Genomic DNA, 18,264 nt, shown 5'->3' with positions numbered 1-18,264 from the left:
ACATTTGTTACAATTAAAGAACCAAAATTGATACGATATTATTAACTAAAGTCAATACTTCATTCAAATGGCCTTAGTTTTTACTTACTGTCTTTTTTTTTTCTCCAGGATTATCTGACTTTTTAAGAATCTTCCAAACTATACTCCAAAGTGGTTATACCATTTTACAAAAGAAAAGTTAGGCCATGCTGCTGCTCCAGCAGCAAATGATTAGAGTGGTGGGAGACAAAGCACACATATGTGAAACAGTTTAATCCAGTCCCAGCCACTGTATTAGGTGCCAAATGAGTCACCCAGATATTAAAGCGCTATAGGAAGTCAAACTTTCAGGATTTGCAAAACATCATTGTTTACTGGATTCTGTTAGATCCTCTTTCTCTACCATCTGCAACCCTTCCAGTAACAAAGGGTGCATACCTATATTTTTGCAGGGGAGGAAAGTAACATAGAATTTGTTTTGAAAATTTCACAAAACCTTACTAGCTAACTAGAGACACTTTCAGAGAAGTGCAAACAAAGAGGCAGGAATTCCTGGCCAAGAGAAACATATAGTTGGCCATTTTGTAATATTAATTGTATGATCTATGATCTATTTGGGAGCTTGTGTGGGTGTGGGAATTCATTCAGGCTATGGCCATTTATGCTAAAACACGAGTTAATTACTAGATTCTGTTTTCTAGCTTCCAAAAGCAATGTCCTTGAAACAAGATTTTTACACAGTATGGTGGATTGGAACAAATCTGGTAGTTTCATCGAAAACAAAGTTGCTAATCATATCATTAGTTCAATCAAGAAAAGATCTACATTCTTTCATAGCCCACATATATTCTCCAAAGGGAACAGTTCTGACAGCAGAATGCTGAAGATGTGAAGTAGAGGATTCCTCTCAAAATCATTTCTGGAAACAAAATTTCCTTCTGAATGCATAGCTCTCCCAAAGGGTATTGTATTTACTTCATATTTTAATTGAATCACAACTCTTGTGTTGTGCACATATGTCAGAAGTGCACTGCCCAGTAGATCTAAGAAGTGGGGATGTAAATTAATTGCTCTTAAGAAGTTAACTTATGGAGAAGCTGCTGCAGAGGCAATGGATCTGGCAAGACGACTGACCATGCTGCCTAGGTTCTCCATTTCCTGGGCAGCAGCTTGATCCTAGAAGTATGTGTTGTACCTTTTTATCTCTTAGTATTGTCCCAGAGGAATAGAAGACTTTGAAGAAAAAATCTACCTAAGGGTAGATTAGTGCAGCCTAATCTATAGTCAGTGCAGCCTCTGTATTCAGCAGTTCCCTTGCATTTTTTTTTTTGTTTGTTTGTTTGTTTTGCGGTACGCGGGCCCCTCACCGCTGTGGCCTCTCCCACCGCGGAGCACAGGCTCCGGACGCGCAGGCCCAGCGGCCATGGCTCACGGGCCCAGCCGCTCCGCGGCACGTGGGATCCTCCCGGACCAGGGCACGAACCCGCGTCCCCCGCATCGGCAGGCAGACTCCCAAGCACTGCACCACCAGGGAAGCCCCCCCTTGCAGTTTGACTAGCAGATTTGATCGAATCCTGACCAGGGTTTTGGAGTTCTTATTTGTTTGTTCTCTGGGTTACTTTGACCACCATGGTTCCTTGTATCTCCTTACTTGCAACCTGCTGCCAAAGTACTCAAACTCCACTCTGGGCATACAGATTCTCCTTTATCTCCCTTTAGGCAGAAATTTGGCATAGCCCTACCAAAGTCCATGATGTTTTAAGAGACTGAGCCCTAAGGAAATTTGAACCCAAATGTAGCATCCAATCACAACTGCCAGCCTATCCCATACAACTGCATCGCAGCATTTCCACTGACTCCAAAAGATGTCATCTGTGGGGATGTTAAGGGAATTTTGCATGTGCAGTAGCATAAGCTACAGTTGTGCAAATCTGGTTATTTTTATCTACCATTTTAAAGTCCTTGCAACAAGCTGCTCTCTACAAGCTCTACCACGTCTATTCAGAGAAGTCAAATTATTATTGGGAGGAGACACAGTGGAAACTATCCTTAGGAGAGGACTTCCTAATTTCTGTCCCTCTGTTTAAACTTAATGGGAACAGCTTGCAAAGTGGGGTAAGAGAGTTCATGAACAGGAGTAGTCTTTGGGTATGAGCATTCTAGCAAGACCAACCCAGTTCCACACCTTTACAGACTTTCCTTTTAATTAATCTTAACAGAGGCTTGAGAATTTTTTTAAAAAAATTACAGTGAGGTACATATTCCACAGTGTTAATAAAAAATGCCAGAGAAACTGAACTAATCCTATTAAACAAGAAATAATAGTCCTTAAGCTTCCCTGCAGGGTTGTGAATTGCATCTGATAGTCGATGGAGACTGCATGAATTTCAGTGCAATTGCTTTGCCCCAATGGAGAGTAATTTTCGATTATAAATCTCACTTTACAAATCTCCCTATCAATAGCTAATGTTTTTCCCCCAGCCAATACCATAAAGCAAGTTTACCAAATCTTGTATAATTCTTGACCTGAAAAACATATTCAATTTATCTTAAGGCTTTTCAGACAAGCTTCTTAAAATGCAAATAATTTAATTTACTTTCAATTCCTAAAAGGCTACAAGTTGAATATGGGCTTTGTTCACTTGTAAGTTTTGTTTTTTTCACTCCTGCTTCTACCACTTTCCAGCCTTCTGTTTCCATCCCTTTACCTTAACATACCTTTCTTGAGTAAGTGAAATGCTCTTGACAAAGAAGGGAATGTGATACAGGTATGAAAAGATTTTATTCTTAAAATAGGGTGAGTCTATGTTAAAGATCCAAAATAACCTATTAATATCTCACCAATTTAAACAAATAATATGGAGCTGGGAATATTAATTTTTCCCCAGGAAGCCCAAGGCAAAATGATGAGCTCTGTTTTGGCAGCTTCCCACCATGCTTTTTCAGTGCCTTGAAACACCCAACCTGCTCTGGCTGCCCCAAAATTGAACTAAAAACATAACAAAACAATCCCCTAACACACACATAATCCCTTGTTTTCTCCCACTCTCAGGTCATCCCACTGGAAGGAGGAATATTGATTGATCACTTTGTCTTGACTTAAATAATTTTCAAAACTCATCATATATATATATGTAAGTGTAGATATTGTAAGTCATAAGGAGTCTTCAATGGAAAAGTAAACTTCATAAGCAGCATAGTTTTACCTAAGGGCAGCCTTAATGACCATTTATCTGAAGGATGATTTTTGGAGGAGTGGTGACTCTACTATCCACAGTTCCACTTCTACAGTGGGTCTTAGCCTTGACGTATGCATAAAATATTTAAAGGCTACCTAAGACATATTTGTTATCTCTCTTCATTTACTGAGCAGATTATAGATGCCTAGTCTCAAATATGGTGTTTTCTATTGTAAGCTGCTCGAGACAAGCAACTATAGTTAGTAAATAATAATTCCTCCATGTTTCTATGCTACACAGTACGTTGCAAAAACATTTTGACATCCTAAATTACATTGGATTTTTATGATAACCATCTGAGATAAATCATATCAGTTTATTTTACAGATTAAAAAATCTGAGGTTTAGTGACTGAGGAAGAGCTGTCCTTGGGCAGTTGATTCATAGTTCCAGTGGAGCTACATTGACTTTATCAGAACACAGCTAGCAAGAATCATCAATTCTCAGAATGATCTGTTGTAGTCCACATTTAGGATATAAAGAGTCAAAACCTGCCCAGGACTGAAAGAGTAAAAAATCAGTTGGGACTGAGAATAAGCAGCCCAGCTATTAATCAGGCTGGGAGGACAGACAGATAAAACCAGCTGCAAAGTTAACAGAAAATACTGTTTCTTCCAAGGTCATGCAGCAGTTGTATAATGCCATAATGACCCCCACCTCTTTGGAGTGACTACTGTTTTCTTACCAGTGATGCCCAGACCTGCTTTGCTATTTTCATATTACTGGGAATACCCAATTAGTAAACCACCTCCACCTCATGACAGTACACAATTCCTAGTCAATCCTCCCCCCATACCACCAACTGCCTCAGAAGTTGCAATCAATCCAGAACTTATTTCTGCTTCTTTACACCATCCTCAGAATCTTTAGTGGGAACCCAAATGTTACAAAAGATGCTTTTTTCTTCTCTTCAATCAAGAAACAATCCACAGTTCCTCTGGAGCGTTCCTTCCACAGTGTATTCAGTCAACAAATCTGATTGTGTCAGCCTACGGGCTTGATCCTGGTCTTTGACTAATAAGGCTTTAACAGGAATTTTTTTAAAAAGCAAATGACACTAAAATAAAGATTTTGTTTCCTTAAGAGGGTTTTTAAAAACTATCTCCTATTATTGATGTTCTCAATCATTATTCCTGGATAATGATTACTCATACTCAGAATAAAGACCCAGAGACTTGCAAGATACCTAGTCGTCAAAGGAGGATTCAGTTTGGTTTCAGGGACTATTTACAGTTAATGGAAACTGGAACAGCACATACAACTCAACATCAAAAAAACAAAGAACCCAATTAAAAATGAGCAGAAGACCTGAATAAACATTTTTCCAAAGAGGAAATGCAGAAGGCCAACAGGCACATGAAAAGATGCTAAACATCGCTAATCATCAGGGAAATGCAAATCAAAACCAAAATGAGAGATCACCTCACACCTGTCAGAATGGTTCTCATCAAAAAGAACACAAATAACAAATGTTGGAGAGGATGTGGAGGAAAGGGTACCCTAGTACACTGTTGGTGGGATTGTAAATGGGTGCAGCCACTGTAGAAAACAGTATGGAAGTTCCTCAAAAAACTAAAAATAGAACTACCATATGTTCCAAGAATTACAAGCTTTCATTTTATTTTATTTTATTTTATTTATTTTTTATTTTGGGGGGAATCCAATCTCTTTGCTCTATTTCATTTTTGATTTTTAAAAAATTCCATCTTTATTGAAGTATGATTGACAAATAAAAATTGTATATATTTAATGTATACAATGTGATGTTTTGGTATATGTATACATTGTGAAATGATTACCACAATAAACTAATTAACATATCCATCACCACACAGTTATCATTTTTGTGTGTGTATGGTGAAAACACTTGAGATTTACTCTCCTCTCAAATTTCAAGGATACAGTACAGTATTGTTAACTATAGTCACCATGCTGTACATTAGGTTTCCAGAACTTATTATCTTACAACTGAAAGTTTGTACTCTTTGACCAGCAATTCCCCATTTCATCTACCAACCAGCATCTCCCTATTTCTTCCACCCTCCAGCTCCTGGTAACCACCATTCTGTCACTATTAGTTTGGCTTGTCTAGAGTTCATATATAAGTAATATTATACAGTATTTTTCAGTATTTTTCATTCTCTGTCTGACTTATTTGACTTAATATTCTCCAGGTTCCCCTACGTTGTCATAAATTGCAAGATTTTCTTTTCTTTTCTTTTTTGAGACTGAATAATATTTCATTGTACACATAAACCATATATTCTTTTTCCATTCATCTACTGATGGACACAAGTTGTTTCCACATCTTGCCTATTATGAATAATGCTAAATTGAGCGTGAGAGTACAAATATCTTTTTGAGATCTTGATTTCATTTCCTTTGATATATACCCAGAAGCGGGATTGCTGGATCATATGGTAGTTCCATTTTTAGTTTTTGGAGGAATCTCTGTACTCTTTTCCACAATGGCTGCACCAAATTGCATTCCCACGATTAGTATACAGTGTTCCCTTTTCTCCACATTCTTGCCAACGGATATTAACCCGTTATCAGATATATGGTTTGCAAATATTTTCTCCCATTCTGCAGGTTACATTTTCACTCTCATTTTATTTTATTGAGGTATAATTGACATATACCATTATATTAGTTAAGCTCACATAGTTAACATAGTTAACTCTTTTATTAATGTGGTGAGAATGCTTAAGATCTAATCTCAGCAACGTTCACGTATAAAATACATGTTACTAACTATAGTCACCATGCTGTATATTAGATCCTCAGAACTTCTTATAACTGCTTTTATTGCTATTATTATTTTAAACAAACTGTTACCAGTTAGATCAATTATGAATAGGAAAAATAAAATATTTTTTCTTTATTTATTCCTTCTCTAACACTCTTCCTTTCATTATGTAGATCCAAATTTCTGACCTATATCATTTTCATTTTCTCTTAAGAGGTTCTTTTAACATTTCTTGCAAGACAGGTATACTGACAACAAATTCCCTCAGTTTTTATTTGTCTGAAAAAGTCTTTATTTTTCCTTCACATTTGAAGGATAAATGGATACAGTATTCTAGGTTGGTAGTAATTTTCTTTCAACACTTTCAATATTTCACCCCACTCTCTTCTTGCTTACATAGTTTCTAAAGAGAAGTCTGATGTATTTCTTATTCTTATTCCTCTATAGCTAAGCTTTTTCCTCTGAATTCTTTTAAGATTTTCTCTCATTTTTTCACTTTATACAGTTAGAATATGATGCATCAAGGTGTAACTTTTCTAATTTTCACTCTGCTTGGTATTCTCTGAACTTCTGCATCTGTGGTCTGGTATCTTTGGAAAATTCTCAGTTATTACTACTTCAAATATTTCTATTGTTCCTTTCTCTTTTGGTATTTAGATTACATGTATGTTATGTCTTTTGTAGTTATACCTCAGGTGTTCAATGTTTTGTCCCTTTTTTTGCCATGCTCTTTTCTCTTTGTGTTTCAATTTAGGAAATTTCTGTTGATTGTCTTCAGGATCACTGATTCTTTGGCCACGTCCAGTCTGTTAATGGCCCATGAAAGCCACTCTTTATTTCTATTACAGTGTTTTTATTTCTAGCATTTCCTTCTGAGCCTTACTTAGAATTTCCATCTCTCTGGTTATGCTACCAAGCTATTGATTTATGTTGTTCACTTTTTCCATTTGAGCCTTTAACATATTAATAATGGTTATTTTATATTCCCATTCTGATAATTCTCTGCCATACCTGAATATGGTTCTGACACTTGCATTGTCTTTTCAGACTTTCTTTTTAACATGCCTTATCATTTTTTGATTGAAAGCCAGATGTGATATATCAGATAAAAGGAACTGAAGTAAATAGGCCTTTATTGTGAGATTTTATGTTTATGTGGCTAGGAGTTAGGCTGTGTTTACTGTTTTCTGTAGTCGTAGGTGTAAGAGGCTAAAATTTCCTATAATGTACTTGTTTATGTCTCCACTGTTTCTTTCAGTTTTCCTAGAGACTGCTTCTTAAATAAGGTCTGAGCTTTGCAGGTTTTTCAGCTGAAAACCTTTGTAATCATACAGGAGCTTGATTGGTGTGGTGGTAAGTATTCTATAATCCTATGGTAAAGTCTTAGTCTTTCAATGAACCTGTACCTTCAGGCTGTGACCTTTACAAGTATTCCTCAGCTTTCCTCCTTTTCTTAGATGAGACAGGAAGGCTTGAGGAGGCTGGAGTTGGATATTTCTCTTCCCCCAGTTTCGGTAAAACCCAAGTAATTTAGGTTCTGCTAAAGAGTTTCACTTGAGGGCGTGCCTTTGTTAAGAAGAAAGAGTGCTCTGGGCTCATTTCAAGATAGTTGCTTTTCCCCTTCCTGTGCCAAAAGCATAAAGGATTCTCTGATCTTCACCCTGAAACTCTGGACAGGCTCTTGGAAGCAAAACTCATGAAAGTACAGGGCACCCCTAAGATTAGATCCCATGGAGTTTTGTTTTTTTTTTTTAACTCTCAATCTAGTCCATATTGGGCCTACAGTGACTCATCAATTACATTTTAAGTGTTTTTATTCATGCTGATTCCTGCTCCTGGGTTTCTGCTCCCAGTACACTGTGATTCTCAGTAATTGTCTAGCTATCTCAAATTTAGGGGGCAGGAGTTTGCCCTGTGACCTCAATTCTCTGATGGATCTACGAAAAGTTGTTGACTTTTATTTTGTTTGCTTTTTCTCTTGTAAGGATGAGAGTGACAACTTCTAAACATTTTCTAGTATTACTTTTTAATAATAGGTCTTAACAATAAAACTTTTGAAACTAGTGATTTCTGTCACCTGAATTTAGTATTTTTTATTTTGCCAGTGTTCACTGTTGCCTATAACTTGCCTTCAATATTAATCCTTGGAATGAGATACTTCTGAAGTTATTTGAAGTATATCCCAAGACCCCCTTATTTGTATCCTCCATTCCAAAACCAGTCCCTTCAGTGTCTCTCTTTCAAACATTTTGCAAAAACCTGTTCCTATCTTCCCTCCTAGAAAACACTTCCTTCTTCCTTTTGTTTAGGCAGAGTCTTCTCAAGCCTTCTCCAGCTAATTTAGTAAATAATAATCTCTCCCTTTTTTGAAATTCCATTGTAAGAATGACTGTACCATCCTGTTTTACTTCATTCCGCCTATAATTTTTTCAGCTGTGTAGATTTTGTCTCCTTGTTTAAATTTTAATGCTTACTGGGAGCAGGCATCTGGTCTTTTAGTGCTTATACTGCTCTTACACCAAATACCTATCCCAGAGCTAGGCACTCAGGGGAATGACAGAGAATAATTGATAGATTGTTACATATCAATATTTGCTAGGAAATTGTGACTGCTCTGCAGAATGATTTATAGACATAAACACCAATTTTCTCTTTAATTACAAAAAAGCAGGTCTACTCTAGATTTTCAAGAGCTGATAATTAAGACACCTCATATATATTAATAGATGAAGGATCATTTTTCAAATCCTCTCTCTAGATTCTTTCTGCAGCCTGTGAAGAGCTGTTTTTGGAAACTGCATTAGAAATGAAGAGGGAAAGGCTTTGTCTGGAGGGACAGGATCAGCTTTCTGCCTTATGCCTGGCAAAGGCTGTGGCTGCCCTACATGTGAAGCTTTAAATCAAACTTAATTTGTGGTGCTTAAGCAGCTTCTGGCCTAAAGGGGGTTATCCCATAGCAGGTCACACAGAACTAAAAGAATTGAGTATAGTGTGATATACACATAGCAGGGGGAAAATAGAGTAAAATTCAATATAAACCATTAGGACAGTAAATTCCCATTTTTCCTTGTTTAGGTATGTGTTGGGAGAGGAGAAAGAGAGGAAAACTGCAAGTTTAGCCAGGAAGAAAAAAATGAATAGACTACCAGTGAAATATGGTTAAGAAAATTCTTATACTAAAGAGACTTACTCAAGTTACCAACGCCAGTATTGTCAACTCTCTGATATGTATATTATTGGAAGGTAACAGAAATAGGGTTAATTTTAAAAGCATCTCTATTTGGAATATAATCTGGGTTTAGGATTTCAGTATGGGAGATTCTCAGATTCTAAGAACTCCCTCTCACCAACCCAACTTTAAGTCTTTCCTTCTCTTAAAGGGGAGCCAGAAGAGATTAATCCAAACCAAATTGAAATATCAATAAGTATAAATACAAATATGTTTCGAGGAGCCAAAATTTATAAAGTTCACCTTTGGATAATGAAATGTTGGTGTTTAATAACATTCATTTGCATTTGCATATGCCATTTAATCTTGAAATCATTTTACCCATTTTACCCCCACAACAAAGTTAAGTATGGCAGGTATTTTTCCCAACTTAAAGATGAGTTATATTAAGGTGCCATTGAGTTAATTACTTTGTAAGAATACAGCTTGAGCTTGTAAGTGGGAGGCCCATATTTATAACCCAGTTTTCTCTGAGTACAGTTGTCTTTTCCAACTTTATGCTAAATGCCAGTAAATCTGAATGTTCTTCTCTGCCTTCCTAACCAGGTGTCAAAAAGGAGATGAGAATTACTTTAAATGCCCCAAATGTTCCATCTTGCAAATTCATGTATTTAACAACCTCACCCCAGAACTTAACAGCAGGCTTTCCACTATTTAGACTCACAATTTTCTCTTTCTTTGGTCAAAACCAGGAGTTAGAAAGTAATAGTAGGCAGTGTACCTACTTTCACCTCACCCAGGAGGCAGCTGGCCATTGACAAGAATATAACTCTCCAGAGAAACAAGAGGCACGCTCCTCAGGAAAGGTTCCTGGCAACTCAGCTCCTCTGTGAAGAACAACTGTTACTGGCCATTCAAGAACCTTTGCAACTTCACTTGAGAAAGCAAAAGGCAGCACTATGAGAAAATGTCACATAGGGCAGTTCCTCCTAGGGGCATGGGAGGGTGTGGAGGGAAGGAGAAAGACAAATGGCGAGCAATGTCGGGAGAAAGCAGGGCCATGGTAGGTCATTGGAGGATTAGGGGTATATACCTGCATTGGACAGAAGGCAGGAGAAAGTAGAGAACAGGCTTCTCACTGATATTTGGGGATAAAAGGCCACTAAACACCCTTAGTTTAATTCTCATAAGGCAGTCATTTTCAAGGCCCATTTCTTTACCATCTTGCCCCCGTTGTCAAAACTCTAGCCTCTGACATAAACTCTACATTTCTACAGACATTTTTCCCTTCATGCCGTGTTGCAAAAATCCAATTTGTTTTCATAAGCTCAGCTTAGAATATGGAGTCCAACGTCTCCTCCTCTTTGCCACACAAATCATATTGGCTTCATTTATCAAAGCCTAGTGGCATGATAATATTTCTTTTTGCTGAGTGAATTCCTCACTTTTTTCATTTTCCATCTGATCTTTGCATTAAGAGTCACTTTTTGTGTTTTCTTTTCCAAGTTTCTGCACATACACCCCGTCAGGACTCTCCAGCCCACTGGAGACCTTAGTAAGCTACGTAACCATCTTTAGTCCTTGCATGGCTGGGCTCTCCCCAAATCAAACCAATTCAGCCAAGAATACTTTCCTTTATTTCAGGCTCCTCAAAGAGCATCTTGGAGAAAAAGAAGTTGAGTTGGCACTCATCTTTGATTCAGTGGTGGAGGCTGACCTGGCAAATTATACCTGCCATGTGGAAAACCGAAATGGACGAAAACATGCAAGTGTTCTGCTGCGTAAAAAGGGTATTTTTTTAAATAACTGTTACTATAGTTTGTTTACCTATCAAGTAACTATTGAAGTTAGGTATGTTTCCTGGCCTGATTTTATCATTTAGTATAAATGTCTATTAAACATTTTGTCTTTTTAAGGAAATATCTCTCTCTTGCTGTGGATATTAGCATAAAATTCCTATGATCTTCCATACCATTAGGAAGTGGATAAATTAAATGAAATGTTGTTATTTGTTAAATCCAGTGAGGTGAAATATACCTTGGTTATAAGTGTTACATAAAATTTGATAGGCATTGATATTAAACATTTTCTCTATATTTCACTTCATCCTATATTGCTTAAATTAAATAATAAGGGTTTTACTATTGGATGAGAAACAAAATCACTTCTTTATTCCCTGACTAAAATATAAATAAAAATAATAGATAGTATCATATAATTTTTACAATTATTATAATAAAGATCATGAACAATATTTCATGATATGACCTGGTGTTGAAGGCCTTCAGCAGGTGCATATATTTTTAAATACTTTGGCATTTATGTAGATCCCTCTCTAGAGTTGATTCCATATGGGGTGGAAATTGTATATAATGAGCAAAGAAAAGAAACTATAAATTTACAAATAAAAGAGATAAAAACAGACATAGGAACAACAATCCCAGCTGCTGGAGCAACTTCTGAGATTGGCTCTTACCATGAAATAACTCCTGATTACTGCAAAAGGCTAAATACTTTCTGTATGTGTGCATCTGGCAAAGGTTTTGTAAATGTAACACAACAAATGTTCTCAATCAGTGTTCTTTTTGTCTAGGCTATAGAGCTAGAACAGATTCAATCAGCAAGGTCACTAGTTGTACCTTGTAGCCAAGATGGAATTTCTATTTTCCAACCAGCCCTAATATATAACCTTGACCAGCAGTTCTAGGAGAAGCAGGGAAATGTCATTATTCTGAGAATAATGCTTTTATCTCTCTAGCACCATTTCTTACTCTGTTGGACTTGATTTCATCTTAAAATAATGGAGTATTTAAGTATAGAGGAGTCTAATATAGAAAGTGAAACTAGGAGACCCTGCTTCAGGAGATCCTGGTTCAGCCACTGCCTTGGCTACCTACTTCAGTAGGACTAACTTGTCTGATTAGACATCCTAAACTTTAGTTTCCTCATCTATAAAATAGGGGTAAAAATACCTACCTTGTAGAGTCACTTTAAGGTTCAAATAATAATGATATGGTGTGAAATATACCATGCTCAAACAAGATTTGTTATTAAATGGAATTTGGATAACTTGTATCCACTAAGCAACCACTTGTCCACCTACTTGAAGGGCAGACATTGATTATGTCCAGATACCTTCTTGCAAGGATTGCTTTGTTCCTGTCCATCTCAGTCTTATTTTAGGCTTAGAGATCCTCCAAGCCAGACTCTGCTGCACCTCTGTATCCTCAGCAACTTGGGCAGTGTCTGGCCACTAATAGGCACTTAGAACTCATTCTGGTTAATAAATGAATAATGTTCTCTTTTATTATTGAGGATCATGTATAGCAAGCATCGTGTTAGGTACTAGGGAATAGTCATCCCCAAGTCTGTGGGGGGCTTATAGTCTTCAGGGCAGTGAGGGTGCAAAGAAAGACAAAGCTCAAACATGAAACAAAAAATTGCACAAAATGTGTATGGTGTTACAATTAAAAGCCTGCTCTGAGGAAAAATAATGGGGGTCTTACCATATAGTCAGTCAGTAGAGACAGAAATAGCCTTGAGTTTTAAAATAAATCCATTTCCCTTTAATAAGTAAAGCAACCACTAGCAGCCCTTCAAATTTCTAATAATCTGACACTAGAAACCAAGGTACGCTGCAAAATTGCTGCCTCCCATGGCTTCTGCAAGGAAATGTGTCTAAATCATGAATAACTGCGAATATTAATTTTCATCTTCCTAATCGTTAAATATTAGAGTTCCCCAGGGTTCAGGTCCCCTTTTCTCACTCACTCCCTAGATGATTTCAATTCCATCTCCACCTCAGTTTTGCTTACGATTTATATGCTGACATCTCCCAAATTTATATCTCTAGCTTGGACTTCTCGCCTAAACTCCAGAGTTGTATTCCTAACTGCCTATTCAGCAACTATTCAAAAACTCCACTAGTAGACATATCTAGCAGGCATATCAAGCTTCACTTGTCCCACACAGGATTCCTGATTTCTCCTCCCTATAAACTTGATCCTCCAGTTGCCTTCTTCATCTCCATCACCATCCTTCCAGTTGCTCAGGCCCAAAATCCTTGGAGTCATCATTGACTTCTTCTTTTCTCTGCTCATACGCTATATCTAGTCTACCAGCAAATTCCATGGCTCTACTTTTAAAACATATGTACTCTGAGCACTTTCCCCATCTTCACTGTTATCATCTGAGTCTAAGCCACCAGCATCAATTGCCTGGATCACTGCAATAGCCCCGTGAACGGTCTCCCTGCTTCCCCCTTGTCCCCTCACAGTCTATTCTCATCACAGCATCTGGAGTGATCCTTTTAATATCTAGGTCAGATCATATTATTTCCCTAATTAGAACCATCCAATTACAGGACCCTCACTGTTACACTTAGAATGAAACCCCAAATCTTTGCCATGGCCTTCAAGACATTTCTGATCTCATTTTCTACCACAATCTGCCTCAAACCTTGCACACACTAGCCTCCTTTCTATTTCTCACGCTCACCGAGCACAGTCCTGGCTCATGATCTTTGCACTTGCTATTTCCTCTGCCTGAAACACTGCTGTTTCCCCCAGCTGTTCCCATGACTCATTCCCTCTTTTCATACAGGTGCCTGCTTAAATATTACCTACTCAATAGGCCTTTCCCTGGCCACTTTTTATAAAATAGTACTACCCAATCATTTTCTTTTAAAAAAATTTTTAGCTTTATTGAGGTAAAACTGACAAATAAAATTGTATGATATATAGATATATTAAGTGTACAACGTGATGATTTGATATATGTGTACATTGTGAAATGACTCCCCACATTGAGTTAATTAACACATCAATCACCTCACACATCTACATTTTATTTCTGTGTGTGTAAGAACATTTAGGTTGTACCTTCTCAGCAAATTTCAGTTTATACAGTACAGTGTTATCCACTACTGTCACCATGTTATACATTAGATCCTCAGACCAGATTCATCTGCCTGAAAGTTTGTACCCTTTTACTAACCTCTCCCTATTTCCTTTCCCACCGTCCATCCCCTGACAACCACTTTTCTCCTCTCTGTTTCTGTGACTTCAGCTTTTTTTCTGAGATTCCACATATAAGTGATACCATGCACTATAATATTTATCTTTCTCGCTCTGGCTTATTTCACTTAGCATAATGCCCTATAGGTTCATCCATGTTGTAGCAAATGACAGAATCTCCTCTTTTAAGGCTGAATAATATTCCATTGTGTATATATGCCATATTTTCTGGATCCATTCATCCATCGATGGACTACCCATCACCTTCTTTTCCCTCTCACTTGGCTCTATTTCTGTTTATTGTATTTACTACTATCTGATATCATATTACATACTTGTTTTCTTCTTGTCTCCCCCCCACTCCCCCCACCCCCCCCCCCCCCACACACACTAGGATGTAAACTTCATAAGAACAGGGACGTTTTCCTGCCTTATTTACTGCTGTATCCCTAGCACATAGAATATAGTAAGTGCTCAAAAACATTTGTTGGGCGAAAATGGTCCTCCTAGAGGACAGGTGCAATAGGATAGAGGATGGGTAACGGGGATTGGTAAAGAGAGGATTTCCCTGAGATCTGGCCTTGACTAGTGTCTATTCTGGGTTATCTGAATGCATTTCTCTTTTCAAAACATTCAATTTCCAGATTGGGGGATAAAAACTCAAAGACATTAATAGCCAGGTAGATATTGAAATTAAAAGAAAAAGAGGGCTGGATATTAAACACAGGCTAGAGGAAACATGCCTTTCTTTAAAGGGCAGTCACTATTCTTTTCTAGATTATTGCCATGCTTGCTGAAATGTGAACCTAAGGATATGAGAGCTTCAAGGTTTTCAAGTGAAGTTGAAAGTCTGGATATGCAATATTTTTATTTTAAAATATTAGTATCTACTTTTTGGGAAACATATAGACCAACAAAAGCCTTTTTTCTGGCCCATTGTATACCAGTTTGTACTCCCTGTTTTAGGTAGCATTTAAATTTTTTCACTGCGCTTTGCAAAAGGATGCAGTTCATCTTCCCTTACTCCATTTTTTTAGGAGCTATCGACAATATGGTAGAGGTCAAGAAAAGAACAATAAGCCCTATGGTCCTGATCCAGCATATTAAATCAGACTGAGCTCTGGCTTGTATTGCAAAATTTCAGTTATTTCCTTTGGAGTTGAACCTTTCAGGCTTTATCACAACATAGCCTGGCATCAGTAGCCACAGGATTTCCACCTGGAATATGAGTATGGTTCGTTTTATGGAACAATAACTTCCTGATGATCTATAAGTCAAATATCAAAAATGCCATAAGTGATCATTATAGAGAAGAAACATTTCATGAATCCTTTCACAAAGTGAAAAGGCCTTTCGTAAAATGAAAACTCATGTCTAATATATGCAATTAACAGGGTCAGGCATTCTCAAAGCAAGATGTCTCTTACCTATGCAACTTCTACCTTCATTTACTAACCTGCTATGCCCTCACTCTCCAATGAACTATTTGCCAACAAGTACAGCTAACATTTTAGTAAGAAATTCTTTTTTTTTTTTTTTTTGGTGAACCAAGACTCTGAACTTAATGCTAGGAAAATTCTGATAATTATGCCTTCTCTGTATATACTCCCTTTCCCACAAACAGAGACATATCAATGACTCTCTCTTTCTCTTCATTCCTAGTGCTACTGCCCCACCCTGAACCCCCAACCTGTATAGGAGACCCTCAGGTGGGATCTCCTAACCTGCTTCCCAACTTATGAGCAAGCTCAGAACAGTTCCAGTCTTCCTGCTCTCCAGTTCCTTGACTTCAGCTATTATTTGTCCCATTCTATGCTGTCTGATCTTCATGTTCAAAGTGAAGAACTAGCTGGGTTCAAACTAAGAAGGTTAAAAAGAACTACACTTGTACTTTGGGTGCCTGGAAAAAGTTACAATCCCATAAATATTTGCTCTTCTGGCTATCTCTATCCTTGTGAAGCGTATACACGACACAGTCCAAATAAAATGACTTCCACCTTCTCAGTCAGGAAATGTCCCTAGAAGTATAGATCCTGCTGAGATGGAAAATGGCAGTTGAAAACAGAAGACAAAAGAAAAGCTAGGTGTCAACTGGGTGATGGCAATTCTGCCCTCTGATTATAGGATACATGTTTCCCTTTTAATGTGACTGCCTGTGCTGAATCAAAGAATACTGGTTGAGTCTCAGGGACTCGGTCCACAGTTTTCAATGTAAACAGCCATCACTAGGTAATATCTTTCAAAGATATTTTTATAAAATGGACCCCGAAACCACAAAGGTACTTTTCACACCACAGTTTTCTTCCATATATTTACTGCTGAAAAAGGTGTCTGCTACTTGGGAGCACAAATTGTTCCTGCTGCTGAAGCTTTCCATCTACCTAATAGCAACTCTACTCTGTAAATAACATAGAAATTGCTGGAAAAAAATCCCATTCAGTGACTTTGAAAACAGTTGAAAACTGTTCTGACCAGAGAGTGAGACAGAGGGAGAGAGACAGAGACAGAGAGTTAACAAAATTACAACATTAAATGAACATTTTACAACAGGAAAAACATGTTGAATCAAGTCAATCAATGACCTAAGATCAAAGAGAATTCAGTTTTCAGAGTAAACAAAAAAAAATCATATTGCCCTGTCAATTTCACACTGGCTAGAAAAACAAATACCGTATGCTAATATATATATATGGAATTTTTTAAAAAAATGGTTCTGAAGAACCTAGGGGCAGGACAGGAATAAAGACACAGACATAGAGAATGGACTTGAGGACAGCAGGAGGGGGAAGGGTAAGCTGGGACGAAGTGAGAGAGTGGCATGGACTTATATACACTACGAAATGTAAAACCGAAAGCTAGTGCGAAGGAGCCGCATAGCACAGGGAGATCAGGTCGGTGCTTTGTGACGACCTAGAGGGGTGGGATAGGGAGAGTAGGAGGGAGACACAAGAGGGAGGAGATATGGGGGTATATGTATATGTATAGCTGATTCACTTTGTTATAAAGCAGAAACTAACACACCATTGTAAAGCAATTATACTCCAATAAAGATGTTAAAAAATATAAAGACACTTGATATTTTTTTTGAATAAAAAAAGAATGCATAATTGATAAAACAGTAAGAAAACAAGCAAAGGTTGTGATACTGCAGCCCCACAGAGGTCTCATAAGCAAGCCTGCCTTACCAACCACATAGAGGCAGGCAGTGGTTCCTGGGGAGTCATTTTCTATAGGGAGGGCAGGAGGCAGAGCTAATATGAGGTAGGATTATTTTTACCTGAAATTTTGTGGCTTAGTTTTCCAAATGACCACCTCTTGCAGTAGGCATGACAGAGATAGATTCCAATTTCCTATCCCTACTCATTATGTGGCCCCTCATAATGCTCCTTATTAATATATTTTGTCTCTCACAACAGCTTCACTCCCTTCTTTTTTCTATCCTTCTCCCTCTCTCCTTACTGAAAAAGAATACATTTATATTTCTTACATTTCTACTCAGCGACTCTCCTCATTGGCCATGCTGTCTCTGGCCACTACCATCTTCTCTATTACTCCACCTCCTTTAAAATACCAAACTCTCTATCTCCCTACAAAACCTAAAACTTTTCATATGCTGGACTCCAAGGAGCCCCTCGTTCCTTCTTGATATAGCTGCAGAATTCTTCAATACCCTCCAATAAACTGTCTGAGATCTGCTCGGTCCTATCATTCTGCCTGGCAATTGTAGTTTAGCTTCTTTCCTTGGAATTGAAAGGGCAGAAGAATCCAAAATTCACCGCAGGTCACATGTTCTTGAAAAGCATTACCAACAGTTCTATGGAGGAAGAGGGAGAAGGAATTTCATCGTCACTTTCCAGAGGAGCTTACAAAACTGTGGTGTAATAAAAAGAACCTTAAATATGAAGTTAGGATATCTGGACTCAAGTCCCATCTTGGCCACTTCTTAGGTGTATGACCTTGGGTAAGTGAATTAAACTACTGAGTCTTAGATTCTTTAGTGATGAATTTGGACCAACAATTCTTGCCCTAAAGGATTACTTAGAGAATAGATAGTAGACTGGTAGAAAATTTTATCTATAATATACATTACTTGTAGTATATATTATATATGTT

The 18,264-nt window shown here is 37.6% G+C and overlaps 1 protein-coding gene across 1 annotated transcript in view; it reads left to right on the top strand.

Moving 5' to 3' along the window:
• Nucleotides 1–18,264, top strand: part of IL1RAPL2 (interleukin 1 receptor accessory protein like 2) — a 541,686-nt gene that overhangs the window by 503,147 nt on the left and 20,275 nt on the right. Inside the window, exon 6 of the mRNA XM_019949414.2 lies at nt 10,781–10,926. Coding sequence (XP_019804973.2) covers nt 10,781–10,926 — 146 coding nt within the window. The remainder of the gene's footprint in view (nt 1–10,780; nt 10,927–18,264) is intronic.

The sequence above is a fragment of the Tursiops truncatus genome, chromosome X (assembly GCF_011762595.2).
Source record: "Tursiops truncatus isolate mTurTru1 chromosome X, mTurTru1.mat.Y, whole genome shotgun sequence".
Classification (NCBI taxonomy): Eukaryota; Metazoa; Chordata; class Mammalia; order Artiodactyla; family Delphinidae; genus Tursiops; species Tursiops truncatus.
Note: the sequence above shows the minus strand (reverse complement) of the source record. Positions and strands in the feature narration are given on the sequence as shown.